This window comes from Canis lupus, chromosome 1, assembly GCF_011100685.1.
Source record: "Canis lupus familiaris isolate Mischka breed German Shepherd chromosome 1, alternate assembly UU_Cfam_GSD_1.0, whole genome shotgun sequence".
NCBI classification, from domain to species: Eukaryota; Metazoa; Chordata; class Mammalia; order Carnivora; family Canidae; genus Canis; species Canis lupus.
In genome coordinates this window covers 76,132,590-76,152,134 of record NC_049222.1, presented here as the reverse complement: position 1 = coordinate 76,152,134, position 19,545 = coordinate 76,132,590, and the positions used below count along the sequence as shown (strand labels likewise).

Below are 19,545 nucleotides of genomic sequence, written 5' to 3'. Positions count from 1 at the left end.
AGGAACTGTTTTAATAGCACTCATTTGGATATTTATATTCTAAAAGAAGTAATATATATTTGGTTTATTTGGAGCCACACTCAATTCTTTAAGATGACTGACAAAAGAAAAACTCTTTATTCCAGTATTTTGACTTGTAGAGTCTAAAAAACTTATTTTAAAAAATAGGTTAGGGATCCCTGGGTGGCGCACCGGTTTGGCGCCTGCCTTTGGCCCAGGGCGCGATCCTGGAGACCCGGGATCAAATCCCACATCGGGCTCCCGGTACATGGAGCCTGCTTCTCCCTCTGCCTATGTCTCTGCCTCTCTCTCTCTCTCTCTGTGACTATCATAAATAAATAAAAATTTAAAAAATTTAAAAAAATAGGTTAAATATATAATTCAAAAGAATTAATCAGTAGTAGATTAATTAAAAGAAATTAGCGTCTTTGAGTTTTGTTAATATTCAAGCCATCCTTAGGTTTAAGGTTTTTAGTATTGTGTGGTCATAACTAATGATAAATGACAAATTTCAGTATAAATAAAATTGATTATTCATTTTAAAAACAGGTCTGCCCTACATAATAGCAGAGTACAAGGTAAACAAATATGATGGCAATTCAAAAAAGGCAAAGTTTCTATTTCAAGAACAGAATAAGAACCAAAAATAAATCAAAGCTTACTACCCACATGATTTATTTTTATCCAAACATACTTCAAAACAAAATAGGTGGATTTAGGATTTGAATCAGAACAGTAAAGCTCCTGAGTCTGTACTTGAATTACAGTGTCATGTTTCCTCTTCAGTCAGATCCTGTTATGTCACTGTTTTCTTGAAAAATAATCATTTTGCTTTCATTATTTCCTACATGACACCTTTTTTAAACAACCTAGTATATTGAAGTTCTAAAGTGCCTATACTACAAACAGGGAACGCTACAATACAATCTATTATAAAATATAACAATGTAACTATAAATCAAAGGATAACTTTCATAAATTTTTGTTAGGCTATGGCTTAGCACTATCTATGGTCCTCAAACCCATCTGCAAATTACCTGGAAGCTTTATAAAAGAGAAAGTACCAATGCCCAGGCCCCATCTCAGATAAATTCATCAGAATTTCTGAAAAGTAGGGCCTAGCTATCAATATTTCGTAAAAAGCTTCAACGGTGAAACTAATTGTGCAGCATCCAGGTTGGATACCAACCACTGCTTCACACAGAGGAACTAAATAAATATGTTAAACAAATACATCTGGGTTGTGAGTAGAACATTATATAAGACACATAGCAATATGTCATAAGACAAATTGTGCATCTTTCCAAAACTTTTGCAGAATTGATATTAGTTACGAAGTTTATCAGGAGTGATAGTGTATATTTCTGCATTATTTATTTTACAATAAACATGTTATTTTTGTATTTTCTTAACAAAAGATAAAAAACATTCAATAATTACATTTTATACGATACAGAAGTTCAAAAAATTGGCCTGAAAAGATAAACTTTACTAAATTATCTATTAAAACCATAAACTACGATGTGTGCTTTCTTTCTAAAAAGCAAGACAAAAACCAGTTTCTCCAAACATCCAGGAATGCCAGGGCTTCCAAGACAAGGCCAAGAAGTCGACAAACTTCACTGTCCCCTGTAGGCAGTCTCAATAATGTTATTTTTCTATTTTTCTAACTGCTAAGGTATTCCCCCAAGGAATTAGTCACTCCTTGGGCAGGATCCTCTATCTCCAAGAAGGGTTCTACCTAAGTATCTTTTCTAAGAGAGAAACACATCCATGTCAGTGTTATTAATAATAATGAAAATAGCTAAAATGTCCAACAATGGAATATTAAATGTTAAAGACTGTTTGGAATACGTCCAGAAGCTGAATTCAATCACATCTATTTGCTAATGGAGGCTATCAGTTAAATAGGCTACTTTATACCTGTGTTTCCTTTTTCATCTTCTCGGATGTGAAGATCCTTCATAGATGTTTCCAATTCAAGAAGATCTTTTAGGTCTTCCTTGTATACTTCTATATAAGACACTTTAATATTAAAATCAATGCTAGGATTTTCAGAGATGTTTTGAAATATTTCTTGGATAGCTCGAGGAATGATACCCTTTTGACCCTCCACAACTGAAGCTAAAAATTTAAAGAAAGAAAGTACATCTGAAAATTAAAATATAAGAAATGCTAAAATCCAAAATTTATTATATATTTTCATACATACCTATATTACTAATTTTTAAACCATAACTGCAAAATTCATGTGTGAAAGTTTCTACAATTTTTTTAAAGATTTTATTTATTTATCAATGAAAGACAGAGAGAGAGAGAGAGAGAGAGAAAGAGAGAGAGGCAGAAACACAGGCAGAGGGAGAAGCAGGCTCCATGCAGGGAGCCTGATGTGGGACTTGATTCCGGGACTCCAGGATCACACCCTGGGCCTGGCGTTAAACTGCTGAGCCACCCAGGGATCCCCAGTTTCCACAATTTTTTTAAAAATATTTATTTATTTATTTATTCAGAGAGAGAGAGAGGGAGAGGCAGAGACACAGGCAGAGGGAGAAGCAGGCTCCATGCAGGGAGCCTGACGTGGGACTCATCCCAGGTCTCCAGGATCACACCCAGGGGTGCAGGCGGCGCTAAACCACTGCGCCACCGGGGCTGCCCAGTTTCCACAATTTTTAGAAACATTAAATACAGTCTAATACATTCAGAAGGCAAATTACCACATGACCACAAAGAGTCGTAAGTTTGAAAAATATTTAATAATATGGGAAAATGCTCACAATATAAAGTGAAAAAAATAAGATGCAATGTTATATGTAGAATTGCAAGTGTATTACAAACAATTTATATGTAAGAAAAGCTAAAATCCAAAATTTATAATATATTTTCATACATATCTATATTACTAATTTTTAAAAACCATAAACTGTAAAATTCATGTGTGAAAGTTTCCACAATTTTTTAAAATAGTTTAAAATTCTTAAATAAGTAAATGAACAAATTGAGACTTAAGGTTAAATAAGCTAGGCCAATTTAGAAATCTACCTACTATCTGTGGCATTATTCCATGGAAAATATATTCCAAGTTATAAAAAGTTGGCTTTGCAAATGAACCTTAAGAATAACTTGCTTCCAGGGATCCCTGGGTGGCGCAGCGGTTTGGCGCCTGCCTTTGGCCCAGGGCACCATCCTGGAGACCCGGGATCGAATCCCACGTCGGGCTCCCGGTGCATGGAGCCTGCTTCTCCCTCTGCCTGTGTCTCTGCCTCTCTCTCTCTCTCTCTGTGTGACTATCATAAATAAATAAAATTTAAAAAAAAAAGTAAAAAAAAGAATAACTTGCTTCCAAGTTGAAAATTACCAATGTTTAGATCTTGGGCAGCATCCTAAAATTCCAAACATCTATTAACTTGGACTGCCTTTCACCTAATTTAAGATGCAAGACTGCCATCATGTGGCAAGGAAAGGAAGCTGTAAGTTTTTCTAACACAAAGGAATAAATGAAGACTGGAGATTACTTTTTTTTTTTAAGATTTCTTTCAGAGAGAGAGAATGTGTAAGCGGGGGAGGGGCAGAGAGAGAGAAAGAGAGAGAGAGAAAGGAAGCACTTCCTGCTGAGTGTGAGCGGACAGGGGCCTCCCTCTCAGATCATGCCCTGAGATCATGACCTGAGCAGAAATCAAGAGTCTGTCACTTAAGGGATTGAGTCACCCAGGCGCCCCTGAAGATTCCTTTTTGAGAGTTTCCAGGAACTTGTCAACAGCTTTATGTATTAATTACAGTGCAATATACACATTGTAGATTAGTGAGAATTTAAGGCTAAATCAAAATATCTCATTCATTTCCCACTCCAACAGAAAACAAAGCACAAAAATTTAAAACTTATCAAAATGCTGAATTTCAAATAATATTTATAACAAAGCTTCAATATGTATTTTAGTAACCCAAATATCCCATTTTCAATGTTACATGTACATTCCTGAGATAAACTGCTTCAGAGAGAAATTGTAAAGTTTTATATCTTAACAGTCATTATTTAGCTATTATATGTTATTTAAAGAACACACAAGAGTTTCTAGAAAATGTTATGCCTGGTACAAGTCAGCAAACCCAAAGTTCTGAGAAGTAGGAAGATGAATATTAGTAATAAAGTACCATATTGAAAAATAAGAGATTATTATTCTGCCACAGTGCCTAGCATGGTACCTTAGACACTACAAATGCTCGGTAACCTATTTATTAGAGGAAAAAACGGCATTATTTAAAAATTAAAAGGCAGGGCAGCTGGGTGGCTCAGTCGGTTAAGCATCTGCCTTTGGCTCAGGTCATGATCCCAGGGTCCTAGGATGAAGCCCATGTCTGGCTTCCTGCTCAGCGGGGAGTCTGTTTCTCCCTCTCCCTCTATGCTTTCTTTCATAAATAAAAATAAATAAATAAATAAATAAATAAATAAATAAATAAATAAATAAATAATCTTTTTTAAAAAATCAAACAGCAGATGACTGACCCAGAATTGGTGTCCTTAACAACCTGGGAAATAAAAAATGTTTACCAATTTCACTAATACACCAAGAAATGTAACTTCAAACAACAAAGTACAATTTTTCACCTATTAGATGACAAAAAATATATAGATTTATAATGTCAAGTAACAAGTACACGAGCAAATGGCTTTCATATATTGATGGTAGGAATCTAAACTGCTACACGCTTCATTGGAGTGTGACTTGTCAATATCTATTTATATATTTTTTAAGATTTTATTTTTTTATGAGAGGGAGAGAGAGGCAGAGACACAGGCAGAGGGAGAAGCAGGCTCCAGGAGCCCAACGAGGGACATGATCCCAGGACTCCAGGATCACGCCCTGGGCCAAAAGAAGGCGCTGAACCGCTGGGCGGCTAAGCCACCCAGGGATCCCCTCTATTTACATTTTAAATGTGCATTCCCTTTGACTCAAGAAATCCACTATAGGAATCTTTTTTATGCAAATACTAACACATTATGCAAAGTCAAATATATAAAGATATGCACTGCAATTTTTTTATCATAGTAAAAATCAGAAACAACCTAAATGTCCGTTAATACTAGAATGGAGGAACTATGGTCCATTCAAACTGTGGAATATTATATAGTCCAAAAAATGAGGTGAAATTCTATGACTCAAATGGGAAGAAATGAAATACTTTATATTGTTAAATGCAAAAAGAAAGTTATAAAATCACAGGTATAATAAACCATTAAACAAAACAACACGGGATCCCTGGGTGGCTCAGCGGTTTAGCGCCTGCCTTTGGCCCAAGGCGCGATTCTGGAGTCTGGGGATCGAGTCCCGCGTCGGGCTCCCGGCATGGAGCCTGCTTCTCCCTCCTTCTGTGTCTCTGCCTCTCTCTCTCTCTCTCTCTCTCTATGTCTATCATAAATAAATAAATAAATCTTTAAAAAAATAAAAATAAAAAATAAACAAAACAACACAAGAAAAAAAATGTGTATTTCTAAAATGCCTAAAAAAATATCTAAAGATGGGGACACTCAAAATTACTAAAGGGGAAAAATAAAAACCAGCATCACAGAAATGTGACAGAATATTATGAAAACCTTTATGACAACAAATTGGAACAACTTAGAAGAAACATATAAATTCCTAGAAACATATAACCTACCAAAATTAAAGAAGAAATAGAAAATTGGAACAGACCAATCACTAGCAATGAAATTGAATCAGTGATCCAAAAATTTACAAAAAAAAACAAAAACAAAAATCCAGGACCAGTCAGCTTCACAGGCAAATTCTACCAAATATTTAAAGAGTTGATACCCATTCTTCTCAGGGCACCAGGGCTCAGTGGGTTAAGCATTCAACTCTTGATTTCATGATGTTGGGGTTCTGGGATCAAATTCCAAGTTGGACTCCCCACTCAGCAGTCAGCTTGTCTCCCTCTCCCCTCCCCCTACTCTCATTCTCTCTCTAAAATAAATATTCAAAAAAAAAGGTTAATACCCATTCTTCTTAAACTATTCCAAAAAAAAAAAAAAAAAAAAGAGAGAGAAAGAAAAACTTCCAAACTCATGCTATGAAGCCAGTATCACTCTGATACCAAAACTAGATAAAGACACCACACAAAAAAGAGAACTACAGGCCAATGTCCCTCATGAATACAAATGCAAAAATCCTCAACAAAATATTAGTAAACCGAATCCAACAATATATTTTATTTTTAAAGATTTTATTTATTTATTATTTATTTATTCATGAGAGACACAGAAAGAGAGGCAGAGACACAGACAGAGGGAGAAGCAGGCTCCACGCAGGGAGCCCGATGTGGGACTCAATCCCAGGACTCCAGGATCACGACCCGAAGCAAAGGCAGACACTCAACCGTGGAGCCACCCAGACATCCCAGCCAACAATGTATTTTAAAAAATCACACACCATGATGCAAAGGCAGTTTAATATTCACAGAACAATAATGTAATACATCACATCAATAGCAGAAAGGATAAAACCATATGATCATTTCAATAAATGCAGAAAAAGCATTTGACAAAGTACAACATCTATTCATGATTAAAACCCTTTGCGGGGATCCCCGGGTGGCTCAGCGGTTTGGCGCCTGCCTTTGGCCCAGGGCGCGATCCTGGAGTCCCGGGATCAGGTCCCGCGTCGGGCTCCTGGCATGGAGCCTGCTTCTCCCTCCTGTGTCTCTGCCTCTCCCTCTCTCTCTCTATGTCTATCATGAATAAATAAATAAATCTTAAAAAAAAAAAAAAAAAAAAAAAACCTTTGCAAAGTAGGTCCATAATAAAGGCCATCTATGGGCAGCCCCTGTGGCGCAGCAGTTTAGCGCCGCCTGCAGCCTGGGGTGTGATCCTGGCGGCCCGGGATCGAGTCCCACCTCGTCGCTCCCCCTGCATGGAGCCTGCTTCTCCCTCTGCCCCTCTCTCTCTCTGTGTGTCTCTATGAATAAATAAATAAAAATATTTTAAAATAAATAGATAGATAGATAGATAGATAGATAGATAGATAGATAGATAGATAGATAGATAAAGGCCATCTATGAAAAGCCCTCACCCAACATCACACTCAATGGTAAAACTCTGAGAGCTTTTCCCTTTAAGGTCAGGAATAAGACAAGGATGTCCAATTCACTTTTTTCAACACAGTACTAGAAATCCTAGCCTCAGCAATTAGAAAATATAAAGAAATAAAAGGCATCCAAATTGGTAAGGAAAAAGTAAAACTATTTCCAGATGACGTGATATTATATAGAGAAAACCCTGAAGACTCCACCAAAAAACTGTTAAAACTGATAAATGAATTCAGTAAAGTCTCAGGATACAAAATCAATGTTCAGAAATCTGTTGCATTCCGATACACTAATTATGAAGCAGCAGAAAGAAAATTAAACAATCCTATTTAAAATTGCACCAAAAACAATAAAATTCTAGGAATAAACCAAATAGATGAAAGACTTGTAACTATCAACTTGAAAGCTATAAAACACTGATGAAAGAAACTGAAGAGGACACAAAGAAATAAAGATGCTCCATGCTTATGGATTGGAAGAACAAATACTGTTAAAATGTCCATACTATCCAAAGTAATCTACATATTTAAAGCAATCCCTATCAAAATACCAACAGCATTTTTTAAAAGATTTTATTTATTTGAGAGAGAGAGAGACAGAAACAGTACAAGCAGGGGTAAGGGCAGAAAGAAAAGGAGAAGCAGACTCCCTACTGAGCAGGGAGCCTAACAGGGCTAGATCCCAGGACCCTGGGATCATGACCTGAGCTGAAGGGTGAAGTTTAACCAATTGAGCCCCCCAGGCACCGCACCAACAGCATTTTCACAGAACTAGAATAAACAATCCTAAAATCTGTATGGAACTACACAAGACCATGAATAGCCAACACAATCTTGAAAAAGAAAAACAAAACTGGGAATATCACAATTCCAGACTTCCAAGTTATATTACAAAACTGCAGCAATCAAAACATGGTCCTGGCACAAAACCAAACACATAAATCAATGAAACAGAATAGAAAACCCATAAATAAACCCATAATTATATGGTCATTTAATCAACAAAGGAGGTACATTTATACAATGGGAAAAAGTCTCTTCAACAAGTAGTGTTGAAGCTACACTCAAAAGAATGAAACTGGAACACCCTCTTTTACCATATACAAAAATAAATTCAAAATGGATTAAAGACCTAAATGTGAGACCTGAAATCATAAAATTCCCTAAAGAGAACACAGGCAGTAATCTCTCTGACATCAGATATCACAACATTTTTCTAGATATGTCTCCTAAGGCAAGGGAAACAAAAGCAAATGTAAACTATTGGGACTACATCCAAATACAAAGCTTCTGCACGGTGGAGGAAATAATCAACAAAACTAAAAGGCTGAATGGGAGAAGATATTTGCAAATAACATCAATATAGGGCTATTATCCAAAATTATATAAAGAACTGCTACAACTTAACACCCCAAAACAAATAATCCAATTAAAAAATGGGCAGAAGGCCTGAACAGATATTTCTCCAAGGAAGACATCCATGGCCAACAGACCCATGAAAAGATGCTCAACATCTCTTGTCATCAAGGAAATGAAAATCAAAACTACAATGAGGGCAGCCCGGGTGGCTCAGCGGTTTAGCACCGCCTTCAGCCCAGGGCGTGATCCGGAGATCCAGGACCGAGTCCCACATGGGCTCCCAGTATGGAGCCTGCTTCTCCCTCTGCCTGTGTCTCTCATGAATAAATAAATAAAATCTTTAAAAACAAAACTAAACTAAGCTACAATGAGATACCACCTCACATCTGTCAGAATAGCGAAAATCAAAAGCACAACAAAACAGGTGTTGGCAAGAACACAGAAGAAAAAAAGGAACCTTCTTACACTGTTGGTGGGAATGCAAACTGGCACAGCCACTGTGGAAAACAGTAATGAAGGTTCCTCATAAAGTTAAAAATAGAACTATCCTATACCCAGTAATTGTACTACTATTTACCCAAACTATGGGAGCAGCCCAAGTGTCTATCAATAAATAAATGGATAGGGGATCCCTGGGTGGCTCAGCAGTTTAGCGCCTGTCTTTGGCTCAGGGTGTGATTCTGGAGTCCCGGGATCGAGTCCCACATCGGGCTCCCTGCATGGAGCCTGCTTCTCCCTTGGCCTGTGTCTCTGCCTCTCTTTCTCTGTGTGTGGCTCTCATGAATAAATAAATAAAATATTTTTTTAAAATAAAATAAATGGATGGATAAAGATGTAGTGTACACACACACACACACGATGGAATTATTCATGGAATCTTACCATTTGCAAGGACATGGACAGAGGTAGAATATAATGCTGAGCAAAGTAAGTCAGAGAAAAAGAGATACTTTATGATTTCACTCATATGCGGAATTTGAGGAACAAAAACAAGCAAAGGAAAAATGAGAGAGAGAGCATACGAGGAACAGGTTCTTAACTACACAGAATAAACTGACGGTTACCCGAAGGGAGGTAAGAGGGGATAGAAATTAAAGAATTCACTTACCATGATGAAAAAAATTTAAAAAGCTAAGGGAAAAAATTAAAAATCACTTCTAATGGTGTTATCAAGTATAATGTATTTTACAGCAGTTAAAATGTTTTAGGATAATAGATAAACTTAATAACTTTTTCCTTTAAGGTATTAAAATTGTATGCATGGCCTCTTAATAAAAGCAAGATAGCTATAATTAAGCCACAAAGCTCTAAACATTTTAGAACTCTTATTAGTATAAAAAACATATTGAGTCTTAAACATCATTAAACATTTGCCAATAAAAAAAAGGCTAGAATCCTTAAAAACACACAACTTAAAGAGTAGAAAAACTGAATTTTTTGAGATCCTAAAATAATCTACTATCTTTAATCTCCTAAATCCTGTATAACAGTGATTCTAAAAATGGGGGTGGGAGAGTATTGGGCATTTATGGCCTCTCAATTTAATCTTTGTAGTCAGGGCTTCCTCAAACCACACAACCAGCCTCCAACTCTCCCCCACAATCCCTACATGTAATAAGAAATGTTACTGAAAGTCACATTCTATATTTGAGAAGCATGAAAGTAGAAAATACATTGAGAGTCATTACACATATACAGAATACTAGCAATAATTTTAGACAATAATGCATATATATGTACCATATTCAAAAGTTTGCTTTTAGAAGAAAGATGCTAATACAGTAAACAATCTCAACAGAGGACTTAGCTTTCAATCCCAGCTGTCACTAACCCTCTAACTGAACAAGTCTTTTATTGATCGCTCCATAGCTGGAGCTCCACACTTATAAACGAAAAGAAATTATTTCCAAGTTTCCTTTTAACTCTATAGAAAATCCTAGCCATTCCACCTTTTCCAAACTAGAATTACAAGCAGGAGAAATTATTTCCTAAAATACTCAGTATTTAAAATAGAAATCCGGGGATCCCTGGGTGGCGCAGCGGTTTGGCGCCTGTCTTTGGCCCAGGGCGCGATCCCGGAGACCTGGGATCGAATCCCACATCGGGCTCCTGGTGCATGGAGCCTGTTTCTCCCTCTGCCTGTGTCTCTGCCTCTCTCTCTCTGTGTGTGACTATCATAAATAAATAAATTAATTAATTAATTAATTAATTAAAAATAAAATAAAATAAAATAAAATAAAATAAAATAAAATAGAAATCCGTATTTAGATGTGAGGTGATAATGTGTTAACTAGATTGGGGGAATCCTTTGACAACATATACATTCATCAAATCATCATGACATACACTTTAAATATGGTACAATTGTCAATTGAATCTCAATAAAATCGAAAAAGTAAAATAAAAATCTGACTTTAAAAATAGGAGAAAAAAGACACCTTAAGCCATGTGGCTTAAATTCCTCCTACTGCATCAAAGTTCTGGTCACAGGACTCTTGATTTTTTTTTTAAGATTTTATTTATTTATTCATGAGAGAAACAGAGAGAGAGAGGCAGAGACACCAGCAGAGGAAGAAGCAGGCTCCATGCAGGGAGCCCAACGTGGGACTCGATCCCAGGTCTCCAGGATCAGGCCCTGGGCTGAAGGCAGCGCTAAACCGCTAAGCTACCCGGGCTGCCCAGGAAGCTTGATTTTACAAGACCATGTAAAAGATCAATATCTGGTCATGTTAATTCATTTCTTTCTACTTTAAATTCTGTTCAAAGCAACAAAGGGTTGCCAGAAGCAGGCAGTGGGGGAAATGGGTGAAGGTGGGTCAAAACATAAAAACTTCCAACTATAAGATAAAGAAGTTCTAAAGATGTAATATACAGCATGGTGACTGTAGTTAACAATACTTTATTGTATATTCGAAAATTGCTAGGGGCACCTGGGTGGCTCAGTCAGTAAAGAATCTGCCTTTCGCTCAGCTCATGATCCCAGGGTCCTAGGATGGAGCCCCACTCAGCTTCTCCCTCTCCCCCTGCTCGAGCTTGCTCTCTCATTCTTTCTCTCAAGTAAATAAAATCTTTTAAAAAGAAAAAAGTTGCTAAAATATTAACACCTTAAAAGATCTTATCACAAGAAAAAAATCACATATAACTATATGATGTGATCAATGTTAACTAAACTTATTGTGGTAATCGTTTTGCAATATATACATATATCATCATCATAATGTATGTCTTGAACTAATATAATGTTATACATCAATTATATCTCAGTAAGACTGGGGGGGAAATGGCAAAGGGCTGAACACTAAACATTGTCTTAAACTTGTTTTCTTAAGCAAATATAATCAAATTAAATTGTTGAATGAAACTTCAATATTTAAAAGTCTTTCAAAGATGATGATCTTATTAACACATCTGATTCCTATACATTATTTCATTCAATCAATATGCTGAACACCTACAAATAAGTCAGTTAAGCAGCATCTGCCTTTGGCTCTGGTCATGATCCTGGGGGACGGGGGGGAATCCCTGCTCAGGAGGGAGCCGGTTTCTCCCTCTGCCCCTCTCTCCACTCATGCTCATTCTCTCTCAAATAATTAAATAAAATCTTTTAAAAAAGGAAAAAAAGTATGAGAATCTTACCAACATGGCCTCCTCCAATGGTGTAGGTCTTCCCAGATCCAGTTTGTCCATAGGCAAAAACGGTTGCATTATAGCCCTCAATGAGTGACAACACTAGTGGTTTTATACACGTATTATAAACTTGATCTTGAGTGGAATTTTTGCCAAAAACAAAATCAAAAGTAAAGACTCTATCTCTCCCAATGATAATTTGCTGGGTATTTGGAATAACTCTCACACAAGCTTGATGATTATGAAGAACTTCTTTGCATAGCAGAGGTCGGATTCTTACAGCAACTTTTACTGGTATTTCTTCCATAGCAGCTTAGATTTTGCTAAATAACTTTCTATTAAATATTCAGTATCTAGTGTGAGAAATTTTCCATTTTATGTAAGATCTGGACTCCTGTGTACAAAAATAAAAACAACATTTAATTATGTACTTCTCTATCTTAATAAACTAACCACCTTCTAAAACAAAATCAATTAAAACAGGTTTTGTTCAAAATGAGATAGTTACAACAAGTAAATCTATCTTGTAAAACTATACCTATAATTTACAGATGAAATGATATGAAATGTCCAATTTTCTGCAAAACAATCTAAAGGGTATGGGCCATGAGTTGGTAAATGATGAAGCTAAAAAAAAAAAAAATGATGAAGCTAATCTGTGTGCATGGAATTCCATCATGCCACTCTCTAGAGCAGTAATATGTTTCCCAGTTCCCAGTTTAATATTAAATTAAATATTTAATAACTGGAGAGTTAGAAAATTAAGGCAAGGAAATAACTGAGTAATTATATACATGTGCTGAAATGCTATTAGATTTTATAGCTATATCTCTTTGCTACAAATATTAAAAGTAAATCCAAGAAAACAGCTTTAACAATTTCCATAATGTAACTTTAAATCAATTTTTTTAAATAATCAAAACTAATTGAAAAAATGCTTTTCTACTCTTATGTTGTACTTGTTTCTGGAAATCACTGGAAGAATACATTAAAATTAAACTGGTAGCTATATTTGCAATGAATCTGAAAAATAAATTAAGAAAACAATTCCATTTATAGTAGCATCAAAAAGGATAAAATACGGGCAGCCCAGGTGGCTCAGCGGTTTGGTGCTGCCTTTCTGTCCAGGGCCTGATCCTGGAGACTCGGGATCGAGTCCCACGTCAGGCTCCCTACATGGAGCCTGCTTCTCCTTCTGCCTGTGTCTCCGCCCCTCTCTCTCTTTCTCTCTCTCTCTGTGTGTCATGAATGGATAAATAAAATCTTTTTTAAAAGAAGGATAAAATACTTAGAAATAACTTTACTAAAAGACATGTAAAACTTACACTCTGAAGACTATAAAATATTGTTAGTAAAGAAAATCTAAATAAATGGAAAAACATCTCATGTTCATGAAAGACTTAACATTTTTAAAATGACAGTATCCTCTAATTTATCTACAGATTCAATGCAACTCCTATCAAAATCCCAGCTTATTTGCCAGAATTGACAAACTGATCCTAAAAATCTTTTTTTTAAGATTTTATTTATTGATTGATCTAAAATTCATACGGAAATTCAAGGGACACAGTTTAGCTAAAATATTGAAAAAGAACAAAGTCGGAGGACACACTTCCCCAATTCTAAAACCAAGCAACAGTAATCAAGACAGTATGGTACTAGTATAAGACAAACTTAAAACCAATGGAAAAGAACTGAGAATCCAAAAATAAATCCTTGTATTTATGGGCAAATGATTCTTAACAAGAGCGCCAAGACAATTCGATGGGGGCAAAAACAGACTTTTCAACAAATGTTCATGAGATAACTGGATATCCACATGCATAAGAATGAAACTGGACTCCTACATCATACACAGAAGTTAATTCAAAATCGTTCACAGACCTAAGTGTAAGAGCTAAAACTCTTAGAAAAAAACATAGGGGTAACTCTTGGTAACCTTGGGTTTGGCAATGGTTTCTCAGGTGTAACACTAAAAGCAAAAGCAATAAACTTTATAAGGAAAAACAGAAGAAATGGATTTAATAAAATTTAAAAGTTTTGTTTCTCAAAGATATGACAAATGGCTAATAAGCACATGCAAAGATGCCCAAAATGATTAGCCAGCAGGGAAATGCAATCAAACCCACAATGAGGTATCATGTCACACTTGTCAGAACAGCTAGAATCAAAAAGGTGGGAAATAACAAGTGTTAGCAAGGATGTAGAGAAAGAAGGAATCTTCAAGCATGACTGGTGGGAATGAAAACTAGTGCAGCCACTCTGGAGAACAGTATGGAGGTGCCTCAAAACATTAAAAATAGAACTACCTTATGATCCCCTAATCATCGCACTACTGGATATTTTACCCAAAGAATACGAAAACACTAACTGAGAAGATATATGTACCACTATGTTTATTAGCATCATTTACAATAGCCAAGATATGGAAGCAACCCAAGCATCTATCAATAAATGAATGGATAAAGAAGATGTGGCACATATATACATATACATGTATATATGTATGCAATGGAATATTATTCAGCCATAAAAATGAATGAAATCTTGCCGTTTTTTAACAACATGGATGGACCTAGAGGGTATTATGCTAAGTGAAATAAGTCAGAGAAAGACAAATACCATGGTTTTTTCTTTCTTTTTAATGTTTATTTATTTATTTAAAGTAATCTCTACACCCAGTGTGGGGCTCAAGTCTCATGTGAGACTAAGAATTGCATGTCCCACAGACTGAGCCAGCCAGGTGCCCCCCATATGGTTTCCCTTATATATGGAATCTAAAAAACAAAACAAACAAATGAATAAAAAGCAGAATCAGACCCATAAATAAAGAGAACTGATGGTGGCCAGAGGATAGCCAGTTGGGGGGGATGGGCAAAATGGGTGAAGGGGAGTGGGAGATAATCTTCCAGTTATGAAATGAATGAGTCGCAGGGATAAAAAGTACAGGATAAGGTGAATGGTATTGTAATAGCATTATATGGTGACACAGGTTAGCTGTGCTTATGGTGAGCATAGCATACCATACAGACTTGTCTCTACACCTGAAACTAACCTAACAGTGTGTGTCAAATACACTTCAATTTTTAAAAAGATGGATATTAATATATTTTTTAAAAATTTTTTAAAGATTTTATTTATTTATTTGGCAGAGAGAGAGAGACAGTGTGTGCACAAGTACACAGAGCAGCCAGCAAAGGGAGAGGGAGAAGCAGACTCCCCGCTGAGCAGGGAGCCTGATGCAGGGACTCAATCCCAGAACTCTGGGATCATGATCTGAGCCAAAGGCAGATGCCCAACTGACTGAGCCACCCAGGTACCCTTTAAAAATGTTTTTAAAAGACAGATCAAAACAAGTGTTGGTGAGAATGTTTAGAATATGGAACCTTCACATACTCCAGATGGAAATGTAAAATGATGCAACTAACTTTGAAAAAGAGTCTGGCAGTTCCTCAAAAAGTCAAAACATAGTTATCATTTGACCCAGAAACTCCACTCTTGAGGTATATACCCAAGAGAAATAAAAACATATGTTTTCATTAAAACTTGCACATGAATATTCAGTTTGTGCTGGATAAAGTTTACACCATATAAAAGATAAAAAGAAAATGTAACAAGTAGTCTCGATAATGTTTAAATGCAGATAATGAAAAAATAATCAGTTCAGGATGTGGCTGGGCTCTTTGTAGAAGGGGAGTCTTGCATAGTATCATTAAGTATATAGTAGACTATCAATAGACTAAAATAACATTTTCAGCCTTTGCTATGGAAATGTTAATAAAGACATATTTAATACTAGCCTTTAAAAGACTCTGCAGCAGTATAATTACAATTTTGTGAGTGGACATTATAATTTTGTGCATTATAATTTTGTGAGTGGACAGTCTGAAAGGGATCAAATAACAAATACATCACTCTACTAAAAGCCCACTGAGAGTAAAAACAATATCAGCTCCCTTGGGCTGCAAAATCCCAGCGTCAACATGCTATATTTAATGATCACAACAAAGAGATGCACCTAACCTTACCAGTTTTAGTCATTCTAGTTAGAATCAGCTGTGAAAAAATACTCCTATGAATGAAGTAACTTTTCTTGGATCCTAAAGGACTCCACAATCACTTGGAAACTCTCCCAAATAAACAAGGATGCTATGTGAGTTGGTTCTTCCAAATGCCCCTAAACATGTAACATTTGAAGTCTTTATTAAACAGATTATTTTTTAAGCCATCACATTAAAACAAAAGTCATGGTCTATCTTAAGCCAAACCTAAGTACTTCCAACAAAACTGCTAATAAAAGATGCAGTGTAAGTGGGATATTTTCACTTTCTTGGTCTTTATAATGGGAAAGTTTTGCTACAAGGGCAAAAGAAATTCTATCTATTCTAATAAATAAGGGCCCCCAAACCTATGGATTGCAAAAAGTTAATATTCAAGAAGAATTCAAGCATTAAAAAATCCGTAACACTTACACTTTAGAGTTTGATCAATTGCAGTCATCAGAAGCGTATGTATTATGTCACCAATAAATTTAAGAAGGGTGATATTTAGGCAGACTGAATGGGGTTTTGAAATATGAGAAAGACAAGAGAATCTTAGATCACTGATGCCATGTCACTGATAAAAAGAAGTGTCTCCAAATACTGCTGCCATCCAGTGCCCCTGGTTTTTCAGTGGTAGTGGTTGTCTAAAAATTGTGGTTTGCTAATAATGTTAACGTAGGAAACTTCCCAGCAAATGAATGGACAATGAATCGCACAAGTATCTGAGAAAAGGTTCCAAATGCATAAATAACTAGACAGAGAACAGAGGCAGTAAAGTGGAAAAACAAAACCTGGAGAGGGCGAAGTGTTATGTAAAAGGTGTTTCAAAGTACGAACTCGGACACCCTTTCTTTCTCAATCACATCTGCCTCCGAGGGAGGGGACTTGCGCTTGGGTAGCACCAAAGTTTCAACGTCCGCGAGGAAAACACAAGGCCTGTGGCAAAACGAAAGCCCCATGAGGGTAGGTCTTCCCATGGCCTCCAGCTCCCGCAGCTGGAAGCACGAGCGCCACAAACTCCGGATCGGACTTCGTGGGGTTCCGTCCGGCGCTCCCGCGCGTCCCTGGTGAGGTCCCCGGACCTGTCTACCTCCAGGGGGGCCCCACCTCCGCCCGCGGCGGGGTCCCCAGCGCCGACCCTAGCCCCCCCTGACGCCCGCCCCGGCTTAGCCGGCGCCCCAACCGCCCCCTCCCGCAAGCCGTCCCGCAGCGGCCCCCGACCCCCCACCCCGAGCGGCGCCCCCTCCCCCGCAACGGCGCGCTGGACAGGAAGGCGGGAGGGCGCCGCGCCGCACCCGGCCCCGCCGGCCCCGCCGGCCCCGCCGGCCCCGCCACTCCTGCCCACCACTCACTGACCGGCTCGAGAAAGCCCCGGTCCCCGGCGACCGGCACAACGCAGGCCTCCCCAGCTTCGCTCCGCCCGGCCGCCGCCGCCGCCGCCCCTGCCGTTCGCGCCTTTTGTTGTCGCGGGTTCTCCCGGCAACCGGCGAAGCCAGTCCCGGACGCGCCCCCTCCCGGCCGGGCGTTCCCCCGGGCCCTAGGCCCCGCCCCCGTCAGGCCCCGCCCCCGTCAGGCCCCGCCCCGGCAGGCCCCGCCCCCGGCAGGCCCCGCCCCCGGCAGGCCCCGCCCCCGGCAGGCCCCGCCCCCAGGAAGCGAGGGTCCCGCCTAGCTGCAAAGCCAGCTCCGACGGCCTCTCTGCGGAGCCGAAGTAACTCCCCGCCGTTTGTAAAGTGAATGTGACGAAGACTCACGTTGCGTTTCAATATTTAAGTTGCCAGTTTATTTTTTTTTACTTTTTCAGATTATTTTTTTTTAATTTTTATTTATTTATGATAGTCACAGAGAGAGAGAGAGAGGCAGAGACATAGGCAGAGGGAGAAGCAGGCTCCATGCACCGGGAGCCCAACATGGGATTCGATCCGGGTCTCCAGGATCGCGCCCTGGGCCAAAGGCAGGCGCTAAACCGCTGCGCCACCCAGGGATCCCTAAGTTGCCAGTTTAAAAAAAAAGTTGCCAGTTTAGTTATTTTTATTGAAATAAAGTTTGTATAGCGAACATAAACCGCTTTAAGGTGTGCAATAGGCATTGTCAATGTTGCGCAAACATCACCCCTGCTTCCAAAACCTTTTCATCACCCCAAAAGGAAATCCCCGTGTGAGTGAGCAGTCCCTGGCAACCACTAATCAATTTTCCCTGTATGGATTTACCTGTTTGGGGCGTTTTGTATTTACCCAATCACAAAATTTGTGGCCTTTTGTGTGTGGCTTGTTTTGCTAAACAATGTTTTCCTCCTCCACCCATGTTGTCACTTGTTTCAGTAATTTTATTCCTTTTTATGCTGAATAATATTCCATTGTGGGACGCGTGGGTGGCTCCGTGGTTGAGCGTCTGCCTTTCGCTCAGGCTGTGATCTCAGGGTCCTGGAATCAAGTCCCGCATGGGGCTCCCTGCATGGAGCCTGCTTCTCCCGCTGCCTGTGTCTCTGCCTCTCTGTCTCTGGGTCTCTCCTGAATAAATTAATAAAATCTTTTACCTCAAACCAGAATTCAGAGTCGGGCCTGACAAGAATCTACTAAGGAAAGCCATGTTGTATATTGGCCAACTGTGTGCTGGAATTGCCTGTGTTCAGAAAATTCCATTCAAGGATGTTATTCAAATGATCATCGTGAAATACTTGAGCATCATGTCAAGGGTCAGAAGGAAAGCTGCAGTTATTATTGATGGACAGTATAATAATGGCATTTTCAGATATCATTTCTGGGCCGATGAAGTAATTGGGCTTATTTTGAAGATCGAGGATATGCAGGTTCATGTTGGTTTTGGCCTTAAGTTTAAAGACTGAAGAAGTAAATCATTTTTTGAAGGTTGATTGGGTATTGATTTTTCTTGTAATAATGTCATTATTTTATAAAGTGACCCAATATATTAAAAAAAAGAAAAAATCTTTATAAAAGATTTTATTTATTTATTCAGGAGAGACACAGAAAGAGGCAGAGACATAGGCAGAGGGAGAAGCAGGCCCCATGCAGGGAGCCGGAAGTGGGACTCGATCCCGGGTCTCCAGGATCACACCCTGGGCTGAAGGCAGGTGCTAAACTGCTGAGCCACCCAGGGATCCCCCTAAATAGAATTTTTTATTTTTTATTTTATTTTTTTTAATTTTTATTTATTTGTGATAGTCACAGAGAGAGAGAGAGAATGAGGCAGAGACACAGGCAGAGGGAGAAGCAGGCTCCATGCACCGGGAGCCCGACGTGGGATTCGATCCCAGGACTCCAGGATCGCGCCCTGGGCCAAAGGCAGGCGCCAAACCGCTGCGCCACCCAGGGATCCCTAAATAGAATTTTTTAAAAAAATATTCTGTTAAAAAAAATTATATTGTGTGGGCATGCCACATTTTATTTATCAGTTCATCATTTGATGGACATGTGCACTGT

General features: G+C 38.4%; 1 protein-coding gene across 3 annotated transcripts in view; it reads right to left on the bottom strand.

Moving 5' to 3' along the window:
* KIF27 (kinesin family member 27) overlaps positions 1-17,618 on the bottom strand; it is an 86,502-nt gene extending 68,884 nt beyond the window's left edge. Inside the window, exons 1-3 of one of the 3 annotated variants that reach the window (XM_038526969.1) lie at positions 17,465-17,618; positions 12,075-12,459; positions 1,924-2,151 (exon numbers count right to left, since the gene is read on the bottom strand). In XM_038526969.1, coding sequence (XP_038382897.1) covers positions 1,924-2,151; positions 12,075-12,372 — 526 coding nt within the window. In that variant the 5' untranslated portion in view covers positions 12,373-12,459; positions 17,465-17,618. Of the gene's footprint in view, positions 1-1,923; positions 2,152-12,074; positions 12,460-16,537; positions 16,845-17,464 lie in introns of those variants that run through there. The other 2 variants (XM_038526971.1, XM_038526970.1) reach the window with 2 other exon arrangements.
* Between the last annotated feature and the right edge of the window lie 1,927 nt (positions 17,619-19,545).